At 41.6% G+C, this 16763-nt stretch overlaps 2 protein-coding genes across 2 annotated transcripts; both read left to right on the forward strand.

The window, feature by feature from the left end:
* Positions 1-4217: 4217 nt before the first annotated feature.
* On the forward strand, positions 4218-5493 carry LOC146647164 (rho-related GTP-binding protein RhoV-like). The gene is made up of 3 exons (XM_085391369.1): positions 4218-4534; positions 4615-4673; positions 4758-5493. The coding sequence occupies exons 1-3, from the start codon at positions 4375-4377 to the stop codon at positions 5205-5207; spliced, it is 669 nt and encodes a 222-aa protein (XP_085247495.1). The 5' UTR covers positions 4218-4374; the 3' UTR covers positions 5208-5493.
* A 2120-nt stretch (positions 5494-7613) lies between these two features.
* Positions 7614-16736, forward strand: LOC146647165 (zinc finger FYVE domain-containing protein 1-like). The gene is made up of 11 exons (XM_085391673.1): positions 7614-9096; positions 9186-9690; positions 10662-10876; positions 10990-11096; positions 11196-11304; positions 11428-11525; positions 11706-11823; positions 11929-12099; positions 12314-12494; positions 12614-12727; positions 14602-16736. The coding sequence occupies exons 1-11, from the start codon at positions 8587-8589 to the stop codon at positions 14832-14834; spliced, it is 2361 nt and encodes a 786-aa protein (XP_085247799.1). The 5' UTR covers positions 7614-8586; the 3' UTR covers positions 14835-16736.
* Positions 16737-16763: the final 27 nt, after the last annotated feature.

A 16763-nucleotide genomic window follows, 5' to 3' on the forward strand; every position in this document is an offset into this window, starting at 1 on the left:
GCGTTCCTGAGGAACGCGAAAGGAGACCTTCGGCGTTCTTATGGTACGCGGCGGGTTATGGCTGGAATCCAGTGCAATGACGCTCCCGCGGTAATGGACGTTCCAGCCCTAACCATAACCTTATTCCTGATCTTAACCAGGACTATAATGATGTTAAATAGCGTGTTTCGAAGCGATTTGAAGAAAAAGAGCGAACATGTGTAGACGGAGTCCAGACGGTTCTCATGTCCTCTTTTTTCCGAGGTCGTCATTTAGGAACGTGGTGGGTGGCCGAAAGCGTAATATGTTGACGATTTGTCACCTAGCGTAAAATGTTACGCTTTGGGAGCGAGAACGTGTTGCAGAAAGAAGATCAATCGATATCTACAGAAATTCATCAACTTGTCCTAAAGCCACTTTGCATAGAGGATGATTTAGAAAACATTTTTCAGGGCTTTTAAATGTGTGTTAATAATCCACATTCCCATGGTGCAGACAAATAAATATTTTTTTTAGTTTTTGAACAGGTTCATGGGAGAGCAGCTCTTTTTTCACTGAGGGCAGAGGACAGACCCCTTACGATGCTCTCTGGAGGGTAAAGTGGGATTAGTCTGCTGCTTCTGGACCCCAGCAAGGATTTAATGGAGCAGAGGTAACTAAATTGGCATGGGTTCTTGCTGGCTAACAAAAGCCCCCAAAATCATTAAGCTTTACTTAAAAATTGGGGCAGGATGACTTACCATAAGCTGGCTCAGATCCAAATGGCTACAATGTCAATCCAGATTAACTGAAAATGCACTGATACCACAGTGCATCTCAATAACTGGCAACAAGGCAAGAATACAAGCAAGGGTCATGTGCAGAACAGACGAAATCCACACAAGTCTCAACGTGAATCACTTTGTGTGGTGAGCATAAGGTGCGAGAATTTGAGATTCACTGAGAAGAGGGCCGCAAAAAAACTGAAGCGGTATCATCACACTAACCCAGCTCCCTACTATCCCTGCACTACTAAAAACAAGTCCAGGTCTGAAACTCATTTATAAACTGGAAGGTCACTCCTACTATATGAACAGTGCCTGGCACAGACTTCCTTCGTCATTTTTGTCTAGCGCTAATAAAAAGTTGAAAGTTTTGAGATGGTGTCAACAACATCAGGACGAAATCTTCCTTTCACTCCCTTGAGCTGGTACGTGTGAGTTCCTCAAGCTTCGCTCTTCTGGACAGAGACCTCGAGGTTGTGTTTTTTATACTAATATGCTGAAGCAATAGAGTAAGTTATGTCAAAAATGTACCTCCTTAACTTAGCATGTTAGTTTTTATGATTGTCTGGCATATCTGCTTTGGGAGTTAGCATTTATTAAAGTATTTAGTACAGCTGCTAGATTAGGTTTTCTCATAGATTCAGAGTGGAGCATGTTAGTGAGGGCCGCACGGAGAAGACTGAACACACAAAGCACTGTTTTGTGAGTGTTTGTAATTGGACTTTTCAGAGAACAGTGGTTTATACTAGAACAACTTAAGTTTAATGACGTATAAGGTAAAGTGTTCCTGTTATGTGGAGTGTGATGGATGCACCCCTCCTGCTCTAATCCTCATCTACTTAAAATGAGATACAGGAAATGTTATGCAAATGGCTTGTTTATCAATCCATGTCGGCATCAGCCACTTGTTTTGTGGCCTGAGAGTGCCATGCTGAGCTCCGGCTTAGGGGGCAGCATAATCTTTTAACACCTATCTGGCAGAGATTCCCTATTGTTGTCAGATTTGATATGAGACAGGAAGTGCAGGCAGATGTTGAGTTTATTTTTAAAATACTGGGCTAATAGTTTGGGTCGAGACGGATGCGTTTGTGCTGATCTCAAACTATGCCTTTAAATAAATAGACTGCAGTCAGAGCACACTGACAAGATTTATCACTACATATTGAAGGTGTGGAATTTGAAGTGAGCTCTATGCATGCCAGAGGGCTCTCCTAAGCCACACACACAGAGAGTCTCTTCCTAAGCAGATTACCTAAATAAATCTATGTCGGTATTCACTTCTGCATGTCTAGTTATACAAAAATAGACCGTGGGAATGCATAGACTAAACATGTTTATAGCAACGTATGCATCCCAGGACACTGAGCCATTAACACTCTGCTGACATCTGCTGCACGAGTTAAGGGTGATGCAAGCCTTTCACAGACATTTGCTTCTATTTGAAAAGCTCTGTGACAGATCTGAGATGATAAAAGAAAGTTACAGAAAAACAATCTTTGGATGCAAGGGTATTTAAAGACGACTTCCTGCATTTGACATTTACCTTGGATTAAGGAACAGCACATTGTGACTCACAGCTGTCAAAGGTGTAGCATGGGAGTTGAGCAAGCAGAATGATTTGTATGGAGAGGAGGTGGGGTGGGGACCAGATGTTGTCCTCCTACCACGGGGAATAAACTCTATCACTCGCACCGCAGGTGGTGGGAAAAGGGGGGAGAGAAAGGGAGAAGAGAAAGAGTAAGTGAGAAACAACGGCAAACAGGAAGCAGAGACCTTACAACACAATGCTCGCAGAGTTTCCTGCAGGTTCAGACAGATAAGGAGCAACACTTTGTTTAAAGCTGCAGTTTCAACCCCCCAAACGTTTCCCGGGCTCTAAAATATGTTGCGCCGCTTGCTGGTACAATTCTTCTGCAGTACAGCTGTGATATGTTGGAGTGCAAAATTTGGATTGTTTGCGAGGGAAACAAGCTCAAGGCTCAGTGCAAATGTTGCAACAAGACATGACTGCAATAGCAAGTTCAATTAAGGAAAAGTACAGTAAGATAATAACCAATTATTTTTGCAGACATTACTAATATTACCATAATGGCTTTTTTGTAAGGTCAGAGACTGGCCTTAAAAGTGTGGCGTAATGTAATCTAGATGCTGGATCATAAGAAAATGACTCCAGCTGCATTATAAACCAATTATAAATCAGTTGTGCAGAAGAGGTTTTCCAAGCCAAAGTTTTATTAATTTATGATTTTTTGTATTTGGTCAAAACTTCCATAACGTCAGGCTTAAAATGCTTTAAATAACTTATTTAATGCATTTGGTATTTCTGCCTAGAAACACAAATCAAATGCATGATGGGAATTCAGACAAACTACAGACTTCACAATTAAGCAGTTTCCCCTGAACTAAGGCCAGCATGTGATCAAAGAATTATCAGTGTGAGCTCCTTTAACGTACTGTGATTAGTTATACTAGCAGAGTAATATGCTGAGTTTCTGCAGATGTGGAAGTCGCTGAATTGCAGATGCAGTCTGTATGAGTGTGTTTGCAACAGAGGAAATGTAAATATGAGATTTAAAAAATATATATTTGGGATTTGTGTGTGTGTGTGTGTGTGTGTGTGTGTGTGTGTGTGTGTGTGTGTGTGTGTGTGTGTGTGTGTGTGTGTATTTATGAACCCAGTCACCCTGAAAAAAAAAAGACAGATGGGACCTGACGTCACTACTATGAACTGGACTTGATGACAAACAATGACCTCCACTACTTCCCTTCAGCTCTGCTCTTTGCTCTTTGCGTGGAAGAGTAAAGCTGGTATTGAAATGTAATGTATATACCCAATGAAAACAAACCGGCCTGAGAAATGTTGTTTGGAGCTTCTGGGTGCTGAATATTTCGCTGTGTACTGATTAAAGGAATATTAAAATGAAAAAAAAAACGGTAAGCTTGTTTTCTGTCACTTCAGAAAATAAAAAATAATTTTCTGAAAGTTGTGAATGAGTCAGAATAATTACCTTTTCTGGTTCGTTTCACGAAATCAAGAAACTGCACCTGAGTGAAGCACCGTGAAGTACCCGCTCCATGCTGGAGCAACACTGCCCTCTAGTGGCCGGCGATGGTATTACATCACTGTCGCGCGAACATAATGCATCTCCGCACAGAAGAGAATTTAGGAGTTCGTAAATCTACTCTCGCGATAATATCGACGTTATTACTACAGCTGTTCACGTTAGTATATTCAGAATTGGGCATGTATAGAGTTTGTAAAGTCTTCCACAAATTTGTGTGTGTTAAGTTTACACATTTACAAACAAGCACTCTGCGAAATAAAATTAATTATCCTCTTATGCCGTCTTTAACGTCCAGTTAAGTGACCTTTATTGGATGAGTCACATCGAGTGTTTGGTGGGAGTGACTATGTAAATCTGCATCAAACGGAAACAGTCAAAGTGTTGAGAAGAGGTCACTCATCTGATTGGGCGCCTTTGTTCTTTCAAATCGAGGTGGCCTTCTCCCTTTATTGCCACTAACAGGCCCCCGGGGTGGAAGAAGACATGTTTTACATTAGTGCTGCACTCCTGCATAGACTTTCGCACTGCTGGGATTCTAAGATAGTGCAGTGATAATATAAGGGAAGATGGCCTGTCATAGAACTGATAAAGCAAACAGAATGAGAGAAGAAGTGAGCTGCATGCTGGTTGGTGATGGAGCAGTGGGAAAAACCAGCATGGTTATCAGTTACATCTTCAATGGATACAACACTGAGTACAGGCAAACTGCATTTGATGTTTTCACAGGTAAGTGAAGGAGCTCTTTTATTTAAAGGTCAGATATTTCACCCAGCAATAAAGCCTGCTTGTCTCTACCTAACGTCCAGGATTAGTTCATGTGAATGGAATCCCAACCCACATTAAGCTGATAGATACTGCTGGACAGGTAATTATCACATATCACAGTTTTTTTTTTCTAAACAGACAAGTGGGTCCAGTGCTTCTCATCTCTCAATGTTTGATCTATCAGGAGATGTTTGGCCATCTGCGCTCTCTGTGCTATGCCCATGTGGACGTCTTCATCCTCTGCTTCAGCCTCGTCAACCCCATCTCATTTGACAATATCACCTCCAAATGGATCCCACAGATTCGAGCCGCCAACCCAATCTCCCCCATCGTTCTGGTTGGAACTCAGTCAGACCTTCGACACAGTGTGGACGTCCTCATTCATCTGAACCAGCGGGGCACCAGACCGGTGCTCTTTAACAAGGCCAGACGGCTCGCGAGCAGGATCAGAGCTCATGACTACGTGGAGTGCTCGGCTCTCACACAGCACAACCTTAAAGACGCCTTTGACTGTGCTGTATTTGCTGCCATTAAGCACAAGCACGGTGGCACTAAATACAAAAAGCTCAATTTGCTTAACAGTTTAAAGTCTCTTTATGATGGTGGATGGAGGAAAATCTTTAGATTCTTGTGATCTGAAATCCAAAGTGCAGAGCGGGTATCCTCACTCGACCGTAACAAACCATGATTTTTGTTTTTTTAAACAAAGTGTCTGTCTACAAATTGTGGGCTGTGGATTTAAAGAACTGATCTCAAAATCTCCATCTTTGTGTGAAATGTGACAAACCGGACAAACGGTGACTTCAGCCAGCTACACTTCCTCTCTTTATACCTTTGTGTTTCTTGTTTCATATTTTGGCTGTTGTTGTTATTATTTATATTTCTGTGTGCTAGGTAAGTTTTGTAATAAATGGATTAAGAAATGCAGTGGTTGTGATTTGCTTGCTTTCAAAAAGACAACATCAAATTTAAGGATTTGCCTTTAGAAGTTACTGTCAGTGAAGAAACGGAGGGAAAGCGCAGACTGGCATTTAGGACAAATGGTCCCCTGCTGCTGCTTTGAAGTGCTACTTTACAAGATAAAAGCCATTTAAATCCATCCTGAGCCTGAAGCCTGATGATGGGACTTGTTTCCCAAACCTACTTTTAAAACACCCACCCACATTTTCCTAGCTATGGCGATGATTGGTAATGGAGTTTTAATTTCAGTGATTAGATTAAGGATAAGATTTGGCCAACTAGAAGCAACAGGTAGATTTGGATTAGATATTAATTTAAAGAGATATTTAGAGCTTTTCACAATGTTGTGCTTAACAGGACATTATCGTAGACCATGGGCTAGACCAACTGGTTGTTCTGTCAGTGTACGGTAATTTAAATGCACTTTTAAGATAAGAGAGAGATAAGATAAGATAAAACTTTATTAATCCCTCGGGTGGGTTCCTCTGGGAAATTCGGTTTCCAAAAAAGCACAGCACCGACAGAAGTTACAGAGTTACAGAATATTATATATATATATATACACATATATAAATACAGAGACATATATACATAAAATATACACTGATTCTCTCCTCTCTTCTGGACTTTTTTTTTTAAACTTTGTTTATATTATATTATCAGAATCAGAATCAGAATACTTTATTGATCCCTGGGGGAAATTATTTTTTGTTACAGTGCTCCATTTTAAACCAACATTAAGACAAGACAGACAATACACTAACTATGAATAGTACAATATATACATATATATACATACATACATACATAAGTCACTCATAAATAAATAGTTGGAAAAGAAACATGTGTAGCTGTAGCAGCAAACAGTGTGTTAAGTGGATGCGTTGTACAGGGAGATGGCCACAGGCAGGAATGATTTCCTGTGTCGTTCAGTGGTGCTTTTCGGTAATCTCAGTCTCTCACTGAACGAGCTCCTGTGACTGACCAGCATGTCATGGAGTGGGTGGGAGGTGTTATCCAACATTGTCTTTATCTTGGACAGCATCCGCCTCTCCGACACCACCTTGAGGGAGTCCAGCTCCATCCCCACAACATTGCTGGCCTTACGGATCAGTTTATTAAGTCTGTTGGCATCTGCGACCCTCAGCCTGCTCCCCCAGCATGCAACAGCATAGAGGATCGCACTGGCCACCACAGACTCATAGAAAATCCTCAGCATTTTCTGGCAGATGTTGAAGGACCTCAGTCGCCTCAAAAAATAGAGACGACTCTGGCCCTTCCTGTAAAGTGCTGTGGTGTTTTTAGCCCAGTCCAGTTTATTGTCAATGTGTACTCCAAGGTATTTATAGTCCTCCACAATGTCAACACTGACCCCCTGGATTGAAACAGGGGTCAAGTGTTTCCTGGTCTTCCTGAAGTCCACGATCAGTTCCTTGGTCTTTGCCACGTTGAGCTGCAGATGATTCTGCTCACACCACGTGACAAAGGAGTCGACCACAGCCCGGTACTCTGTCTCATCATCCCTGCTGATGCATCCAACCACCGCAGAGTCATCAGAAAACTTCTGAAGATGGCAGGTCTCTGTGCAGTGGCTGAAGTCTGTGGTGTAGAGGGTGAAGAGGAAGGGGGAGAGGACAGTCCCCTGTGGTGCCCCTGTGTTGCTAATCACCTTGTCAGACACACACTGTGGGAGACGTACATATTGTGGTCTTCCTGTCAGGTAATCAACAATCCAGGACACCAGAGAAGCATCCACCTGCATCGCTGCTAACTTATCACCCAGGAGGGTCGGCCTGATGGTGTTGAAAGCACTGGAAAAGTCAAAAAACATGACCCTCACAGTGTTCGCCGGCTATATTATATTATATTATATTATATTATATTATATTATATTATATTATATTATATTATATTATATTATACAAAAAATTCAAAAAGAAACGTTTTAATATGTGAGCTTTTAGGAGTTGCACAGAATGTAAACAGAGCAAACTATTAGCAAGAACTACGTTTCCCATGATGCAACGTGGCGTCACCCTGCTCTGACCCTGTGACTGAAAATAATCTGATCAGCTGATCTGACCTGGCAACAAAATAACGTAGCTAGAGCAATCTATCAGGGAGGGGGGCTGAAGAGCAAAACAATGACACTGCTTGGAAGAATTTAAATACAGTAACTCTTCTAAAGACTTTTAAAACCGAATCGCGCCGATTTCCCTCCCGGTGTTTAGTGAAAGAGCCCACAGATATTCGAGCTTTTGACATCGACTAGCTGTTGTTTGTTGATATGTTGTTGCTGTTTAGTTGACAGACTGGAGGCTAGCTGCTTGCTTGGACGGCTGTGAGCTGTGGTGGTTTGCTGGCTCGCTAATTGCAGCTTTTGTTTGAGGTGGGGGGGAAAAGTTGAAATTGTCCGGCTAAAGTAGCTAGCTCTAAGCTAGCTGTTCACATTTGGTTGCCAAGTAATTTACTGAATTTGCAAGGTATAGACCCACAGAGGGTCAGCTTGCTAGTTAGCCTGTTGTTAGCATTAACATTTGCTCATTTTTGTTTTGGTATTTTTTTTCCCCAAGGAGGGTTCTTTGTGTCGTTAGGTACTGGTTACCTGTACACACTTATGTGTTACCTAACTGTTTCTTTCTTGCCTTAGATATATATTTTAGGTAATATTGCTGCTAAATGCTAACTTTAATGCATGAACAAGCTAACAGGATCAAAGGATATTAAACGTTACTGAAGAAGACGACGGTTTTTACTTCACTGCCTTTGTTAGGTGCACTAAATGGCATTAGATCAACCCGTTTAGGTGTCTGAATTTCATACCGCTAAAACTAATTTGATCACTTACATCAGTGTTTAAACTTTGTATTAAATCAGTGTGATAGCTGCCCTGTTATCATGCAGCTGTCTTAAGTTTATTTCATTGTATTTGAGTTTTTCAGTATTACTGCACTGTGCATTTTTCATTAACTGCTATTGGAAGTAGCTGGTGCTGTTGTCAAAGCTGTTCCAATAAGCGCCAGTCTGTATTCAAGCTCACTCCTTAAGAAACGATGAATGGGTATGGCTCATCTTCAGAAAAGGGAGTCAATACTAGTCTGATATGTCAGGAGAGTTATTCCTGTGGTGGCTCTGAGGAGGCGGCATTTGAGTGTGTTGATTGCAAAAGCCTGCAGTGTGTTCGCTGTGAGCTCGACCTCCATAGTCATGACCGGCTAAAGAACCACAAGCGGGTCCAGCTAGGTCCTGGACATGTCCCATACTGTGACAACTGTAAAGGAGGTAGTGGGGATAGTGGCACGCGCCATCGGTCTGTGGTCCGTTGCCAGAACTGCAAAGTTAACCTGTGTCAGGACTGTCAGAAACGTACCCACAGTGGAGGCAACAAGAAGAAACACCAGCTTACACATTATCCTCCACCACCCAAACCTGCAGAAGGCAACTCTGTCCAAACATCTGCCCAGCCTGCTGTCTGTATAGCCGATGAGACCAAATCTCAGAAGGCTATACTTCTGGAGAAGGTATCAAGCTTTCTTCTGGTTGATGAGAATGAGGAAATGCAGGTAAGTTGTGCAAGTGGGCATTAAATAGGACTGTATTCCATTTTCTTTGTTTATGCTTTAAAGTTTTTACACTTGTTGTTTGTCCTAAGATAAAAGATGAAGCTTCCTTCATGAAGAGCCTCAGCTGCTCGCCCGACCAGCTGCTGAAGGTGGTGTCCATCTTTGGTAACACTGGAGAGGGCAAATCTCACACCTTAAACCACACGTTCTTCATGGGCAGAGAGGTGTTCAAGACTTCTCCTGCACAAGAGTCATGCACAGTGGGAGTGTGGGCAGCATTTGATCCCATCCATAAATTAGTGGTCATTGATACAGAGGGGCTGCTTGGGAACAGTTCCAAACAAGGCCAGAGAACACGTCTCTTACTCAAGGTGCTCGCCATCTCTGACCTCATCATCTACCGCACCCATGCTGACCGTCTCCACGATGACCTCTTCAAGTTCCTCGGAGATGCTTCAGACGCATATTTGAAGCATTTCACCAAGGAACTGAAGGCAACGACAGCACGCTGTGGCCTGGATGTTCCACTGTCCACCCTGGGTCCCGCTGTAGTCATCTTCCATGAAACAGTCCACACTAAGTTGCTGGGTTCAGGTAAAACACCTCCTCCTGTTAAAGGGTGCAATGCAATAACTTAAACCTTTTTAAAAATAACTTTATTTAACATTTTCACTCTGACACTCTGAATATACAGTAGTTATGGATCATTGCGTCAAAGGACTACAAGTGGCCCCTTTAAAGTCAACTGAGGGTTAAGCATTGCATATAATTTGGGGTTTAGCAAATATTAGCCTTCTATCCCTGTTATCTGGAGGTCGAAATCAGCTTTCCAACTTTAGTTAAATCTGGAAATGATAAAGAAATGTACATTTATAGCTGTAGTCACACCAGTTTTTACACATTTACATCTAGTTTTAACACCAGGTATTGTACATTATTGGGAATCATTATTTGAATTTGTCTAAACTCTAATAGTGTGATGTGTTTTCCAGTCCTCAGTATCTACTGGTTTGTGTTCCTCTCGCTCTGGTATAATAATCAGCTTGCAGAGACTTGCAATTTGCTCAAGTTAGATAAGCCCTTTTACTGAGGAAGACTGCCTGTTTTTACCATAGTCTCATATCTTTCATACTCTTTCTTTAAAAAAAAAAATCCTGTTTGTCTGGCAGCTTTTGCATTCAGAATTGTGATTTGAATTCACCGTTGTGCCAAACACATTTTGCTTTTCCAAGATGAGCTCTAAAAAATCTCCACAGGTTCCTCCTGTTCAGGGTTTATTTCTTCATTTCTATTCGTGTTTATTTCAGGTATTACATTATATGTGGTATACCTTGCTTACCATATATTGCTCTTTGGTAGATGCAGGCCATTTTATTACCCACTCTGTTTTTTTGGAATGAAAGGCACATTTGTATTTCTTATAAGGCAAATATTGTCTATTTCCCCTCACATGTCACATGCATTCTTTCAAGCACACTATTTTAAGAACTGTCGATAAATGCTAAATATATCTGCAGTATATTTTAGCTGATGTTAATAATCATTAAATTTTTGTCCTGTTGTAGATAAGTCATTCGAGTCAGTAGATCGGCTGCTGTTGGAGCGCTTCAGGAAGCTTTCACGCTTTCCAGAGGCCTTTAGTTCTGTCCACTACTGGGGTACGCAGACTCTCAGTCCTCCTACTGACTTTCGCGGCCTACAGAATAAACTGGAGCAGCTCCTGGATAACAACGCCACCCGTTCTCCACGCACACCTGTGGTCATCTTCAAAGCCCTGCAGGTAGGGCTGCATTTAGAAGTCTGCTTGTTTCTGCATCACATGGAAATGCATTTTTGAATTGGTCTGACAGCAGTTTATGGATTAATATCTGCTGATCTTTAATTTCCCTGCAGGCACTGAGCGAGCGCTTCAGTGGGGAAATCGCAGGTGAGCTGGTAGCACACAGTTGCTTCTTTCCTGATGAATACTTCACCTGCTCTAGCCTGTGCCTCAGTTGTGGGTAAGTATTTCTTGCCAGTCTTTTTTTTTTTAATCATTTTTGCTTCAGTCTTTTTCTGTTTTTGCTGTTTTACATTCTGTGTTAATACGATTACCTCAGCTCTGGCTGCAAGAACAGCATGAACCACTTAGGAGAGGGAGTGCGCCACGAGGCGAAGCATCGCTGTCGTTATTCTGCTCAGTATGATAATCGCATTTACACCTGTAAAGTAAGTGTGGTGACTCAGCTTTGACTTTTAGCTTTCTCTGTTTTGACCATAACACTGTAATTACTTCTGTGTCATTGCCAAAGAGCCTTAAATTGAAATCATTTATGTTGTGCATCAAATCAGGCTTGCTATGAAGGAGGAAAAGAAGTGATAGTAGTCCCAAAGACCTCAGCCTCCTCGGATTCTCCATGGATGGGCCTCGCAAAGTATGCCTGGTCTGGGTAAGTAGTAAGGAAATGACCTGCGAGGGCATCTGTACCTAGGCTTTGGTTAACATCATTTTAAAGCTCTGGCCTAAAATTAAATTCTTCTTGTCACTCCAACATGCATGCTCCACATCAGATTACATACCAGATTATTGTCACAAAAAATGAGTTTCATTTTTTTAAATATATGTTCAGGTATGTTATTGAATGTCCCAACTGTGGAGTGATCTATCGAAGCCGACAGTACTGGTATGGAAATCAGGATCCTGTTGATACAGTTGTCCGCACCGAGATCCAACATGTTTGGCCGGGAGTAAGTGACGCCAAGTATTTAATTTATTTATCAGATGCAGACTATATTTCACTGATTTGCATAGACCTTAATTATGGCTACAGATAACCTGTCTGTTTCTTGCAGTCGGATGGCTTTTTAAAGGACAACAGCAATGCTGCACAGCGGCTTCTGGATGGAGTCAACCTAGTGGCCCAGTCTGTGTCAGAGCTCAGTGTCAAACCCGCCAAGGCCGTCACCTCTTGGCTGACAGATCAGATCGCCCCAGCCTACTGGAAACCCAACTCCCTCATCTTGGTGAGTGACACACACAGCCCCATCCTTTGCCACCAGCTACCAACGGCCAAGTCAACACTTTCATGTTCACAAGGATGTTTACTGTCTGCGGTGTGCCTATTACACAATCTACATTTGCACGTCTCATGATGAAACTTGGATTCGTGTTGCATCCGCACTCTTTTAGCTCTTGCTCAATACAACACGGACTGTGATTATTTTTCTCTCATGCAAGGTGTGCCACAAGTGTCACACAGTCTTCCAGGATAACGACACCAAGCATCACTGCCGTGCCTGCGGGGAGGGCTTCTGTGATGGCTGCTCTTCCAAAGCTGCACCCGTCCCCGAGAGAGGCTGGGGTCTTGCCCCTGTCAGAGTGTGTGATGTCTGCTTTGAGCAGAGATCTTCATATGCAGGTACACACACTCTAAATAATGTCAGATCTCCTCTGTTTTTCTCAAACCTCTGTTATGCTGCCATTTAACATCTATGAGCATGGCTTTAGTAAGGGTCTTTTTTTTTTTAATTTATCCAGAACTACTTGAAGCAGAGCAAGAAGAGGAAGAAGGTGGAACGCTTGCTAGGAAGGTTGGAGAAGCTGTCACCAACACATTCGGAGTCGTGGTCACTGCTATTGACATCCCACTAGGTGAATGTTTCCCCGAAACAAAACCTAAAGGGGAAGGGTTATGCAACCTAAACAAATGACCCAGTAAATGGTAGTACACCAGAGCGATGCCCTCTTGTGGCGGAGGCCCATTCTGCTTAATTTCAGTTAAAAAGAAATGAAGTCTTTTCCCTTTATTTATGTCATACTGGAGTCTCGCCAGGAATATGAGATGCCCTAATGGCCTAGTTTTAACATAACATGTACTGCTATGAAAAGCAGGTCTCTATGCCGCAAATCAAGGAAACAGTTGAGCCATCTGAAGTGTTTTAAGTTAATGGCAGTAAAATGATTACATTTATATGGAGATTGCATTTTCCTGTAACTAGTTCCTCTTGCCAGCAAAAAATATTTATAAGCTAAAAAACTGAAACCCTCCCACACACACTGGCCACCGAACCTAAAAACGCCTTGGACACTCTGTTCAGGACATATCTGTGGCAACACCTCCATGCAGAAGTGCTCTCCCATCTAATGTTTAACACTGCCAGTGTTTCAGTTCTTGTATCTACCAGATGTCTTTAGTGCAGCGATGTGATCGATGACCAGTTATATTGTTCTTTTTGTTTATGAGACTTTGCCAGGCTTGTGAGTCTCCTTTGCTTTGTACTTGTTTAATATTGATGTTAGGTTGCCTACACAGCATACATCTGTGAGAATTCCTCAGTGATCGTTTAACTACTCGGGATCAATCATTTCTGTACCCTTTGAACTAACCTCCAGGATGCACTTTGGCCAGTGGATATGAGAAAAAGCTTTTGTTAAGTGTGTTTGTTAAGCCAGTGTGACAGGATTCTGCCAGGATTATCCAACAGAAAGAACAAGTTCTGCTTTATAAGAAGAGAGTGTCAACTTTTGTACTTTTTCAGTTAGGCCACAAACTTATTCAGATTTCTTTATTAGCATTCAAAACCAAAGTATTTGTGTAATCCAAACACAAGTTAAATATTTATAGATGTGAAGATACTATATATATACCTGCAGGTCTAAATTTACTGGTAAAGGGCATAGATAATTATGCTTTGGACCACATGATATCTCGCTGAAGATATCTCCATATCTGTGACTACCCCAAAAATACCACAGAGTGACGTCCTCTCCAATCACAACAAAATTAGCCAACTTACTTTTAAACCCAGCTCTTGTTTCTGTGTTCCCGTCACAACTTGAAACAGGGCTGCACTTCAGGTAGTACTGGGGAAAGCTAAACATGGGGAAAGCTCAAAAGATTTAAGCCGTTTTAAATTTACAGGACTGAAAGGAATAATTTAAAGGAGATTAATGTGAGTGTTTACTGACCACTTGCTCATCACCCAACAGAAATTCAGGGAAAACATTAAAAGAAGGCGACTGGGACTAACCCCATATAAAACATTATGTTTTACTAAAATTGTTGTATGAATTAATCATGGGTATAATTAGATCAAATTAGAGAGCATTCATCAGCTGGATCTGTTGACATAGTTTATGGGGAACTTCCAGTGTTGCCAACAGATATCCAGGCCAGGACTGCTCAGTCAGCTCTGACCAGCTGTTCAGTGTTGGAGAATGCAAAAAAATAATGGATAACGATTGGATGAATGTTTTCAAGAATGCAGACTGCATGTAGCCTAGATCTGACATTGGTCAGTATTACTATAACAAGACTACAAGTGAAAATTTGAAAGAATTTGGTCCCACAGTTTTTGTCCCTTGCCTACATATTCATATGCAGATATCGTTTTACAGACAATTATTGCGTGACAGAGATTTTATTAGGTTATATTGCAGTATAAACTTAAGCGAACAGGATGTGGTGTCATATAAAGTTTCCAGACCTGTGAGTGTGGCGCATTTATTTTCCACCCTCCTTTTAGGCCTAGTGAAAGACGCAGCTCGTCCTGCCTACTGGGTTCCTGACCAGGACATCCTGTCGTGCCACAACTGCCAGCGCGAGTTCACTGCCAAGCTGTCCAAGCACCACTGCCGCGCCTGTGGCCAAGGAGTGTGCGACGACTGCTCCCCCGAGCGCCGAGCCGTTCCATCGCATGGCTGGGACCACCCTGTGCGCGTGTGCACCAGCTGCAACCAGAAACCCGGAGAACTTTAACAGGGACTGCTTTCCTTCCTCAGAACACCGTATTGAACCGCTCACTAACTCAGCAGCCTGTCTCTGCTAAAGTATACCTCTCTTGCTCTACCGATTCTGTCTCGTATCAGTGGAAGGGAAATTTTTAGGCATATATGTAGGACATTTAGCAGATTTGGGATTTCAGCGTTCCCGTGGCCTTTGTAGAACAGCCAGAACGTGTGAGCTACTCGACTCGAGTGTGAAACCTGCGTTTCTACTCTGATCATCCGCGGTGTCAATGTTTTGATTCTTATTGACACGAATCCCTAATTTTACATGTAATAAGGCTGTCGAGCTATTTTTCTACTGTCAGAAAATATAACGAAAAACACAATTTAAATAATAATAATAGCTAGTTGAGAATGCTGGATGGGTTGGTGTGATTAGTTTCCAGCAATTCCTGTTATTGAGCATTTTCTCTGATGTCATACACGTAATGGCAAAGAGATATTTTAAACATATGCAGCTGACTGCAGGTTCCTTTGCATGCATGTACTGCAACATTTTAGTTTTTGCACTACGCCTTGTTCAGCTGTTATAGGCTGTTGCTTACCATGGCCAAAAAGCCAGATATCCAGGTGACAAAGCGGTCGCTGCAAACTCAGTTGAAATCTACCGCAGGAGGTCTTGAGTTTGGATATCTGGCGTGCCAAAAATCATTCAGGTCACTGTGTCTGTGCTGGTATTTTATCATGTAATATGTGGTCGTATGAAGACGTAGAACTATGTTAGAGGAAATGTTGAAAGTTATTTAAGTATCGACAATTGAAAAAAATATATATATTAGCACTCTGGCATGCATGACAGTGTGAGAGATCATGGCCTTTAATTTGTTCAGAGGACGGTCTCTGAATAAACCTCACTATCTCTTTTACTTAGCGGCATTTCAGTGTTCTTATGTTACAACATGTACTTCATGTTCAAAATGTTTTTATTGACAACTTTTGTTTGAATTATTATATAAATATTTAATATTTGCAGTTCCTGCCTGCGTTGCATATGGATGTTGTCTTTCAGAACTCAAAGATACACAAATAGTCTTCAAACTGGTTTTACTTATTCCACTCATGCCTCCAGGTCGCTGTAGATGCAGTCTGTCATGATAAAGCCTCTTGACAAAGCACAATGGTATTTTTGTTCTGCTTATAATGACTTGTTTTTTCTGTTACTTTACATCCGTTATTGAAAACTGTTTGCTTTAGCTTTTTTTTGGTTGACATCATTCACTGTATGTATATTTATAGACTTTGTAGTGACACTTTGTGAACCACCCTTTTTCTGTCTTGTTTGTTTTTGTGTTTCAGCGTTACGCAGAAATACTAATGCTCGAATGTGTCGAAGGCGAGACGTCGGCCCATATGTAGCGACTGAGAGCTTTAATTGTGTCTTTCATCATTAACTAGTTTTGTTTTATTGAGTATTGAGACCATTATCATATAAAGCACATGGCGATGCCTTTTAGACGTATGCTAATATTTCATTGTCAAAAAAAAGCAACAAGGAAAAAAAGGGGTTTGTCGATTGTATGCTTTGTAGATAAAGTTAATTCTCCCTGTTGGAAACTAACTTGAAGAAATGGTGGAAGATTTGCATAAGATTAAAGTTGTATCAGCTCCCGTCTGTTAAAACATAATCTGCAACTGCCTCCATGTCTTAAGTGTGTGTGTGTGTGTGTGGGGTTTAAATCTCCCTGTGTCAAACCACTTACTGTACTGTATGTGGGAGGAATAGATCGTGTGCAACATCCTTGTGTTATGAGCCTTGCTTTCATTCCCTCCAGCACTGCAGTTTCAGATAAACGAGAGAAAAAAATCAAGTAATACTTGCTTGGTGCTTATTGATAATAATAAATGATTTATAATTATTTTAATAAATAATTAAACCCAAGCTTCCATGTTGATATTCTGT

The sequence above is a fragment of the Rhamphochromis longiceps genome, linkage group LG19 (genome assembly GCF_057381845.1).
Source record: "Rhamphochromis longiceps isolate RC_006_pf linkage group LG19, R_longiceps_female_GT1.1, whole genome shotgun sequence".
NCBI lineage: Eukaryota > Metazoa > Chordata > Actinopteri > Cichliformes > Cichlidae > Rhamphochromis > Rhamphochromis longiceps.

Bases quoted from the DNA above. Each gene is read 5' to 3' on its own strand.
- LOC146647164 (XM_085391369.1), top strand. From the start codon at position 4,375: ATGGCCTGTCATAGAACTGATAAAGCAAACAGAATGAGAGAAGAAGTG. The intron at 4,535-4,614 runs GTAAGTGAAGGA...CCTAACGTCCAG, and splicing joins TGCATTTGATGTTTTCACAG to GATTAGTTCATGTGAATGGA. The intron at 4,674-4,757 runs GTAATTATCACA...TTGATCTATCAG, and splicing joins TGATAGATACTGCTGGACAG to GAGATGTTTGGCCATCTGCG.
- LOC146647165 (XM_085391673.1), top strand. From the start codon at position 8,587: ATGAATGGGTATGGCTCATCTTCAGAAAAGGGAGTCAATACTAGTCTG. The intron at 11,097-11,195 runs GTAAGTATTTCT...CGATTACCTCAG, and splicing joins AGCCTGTGCCTCAGTTGTGG to CTCTGGCTGCAAGAACAGCA. The intron at 11,305-11,427 runs GTAAGTGTGGTG...GCATCAAATCAG, and splicing joins ATCGCATTTACACCTGTAAA to GCTTGCTATGAAGGAGGAAA.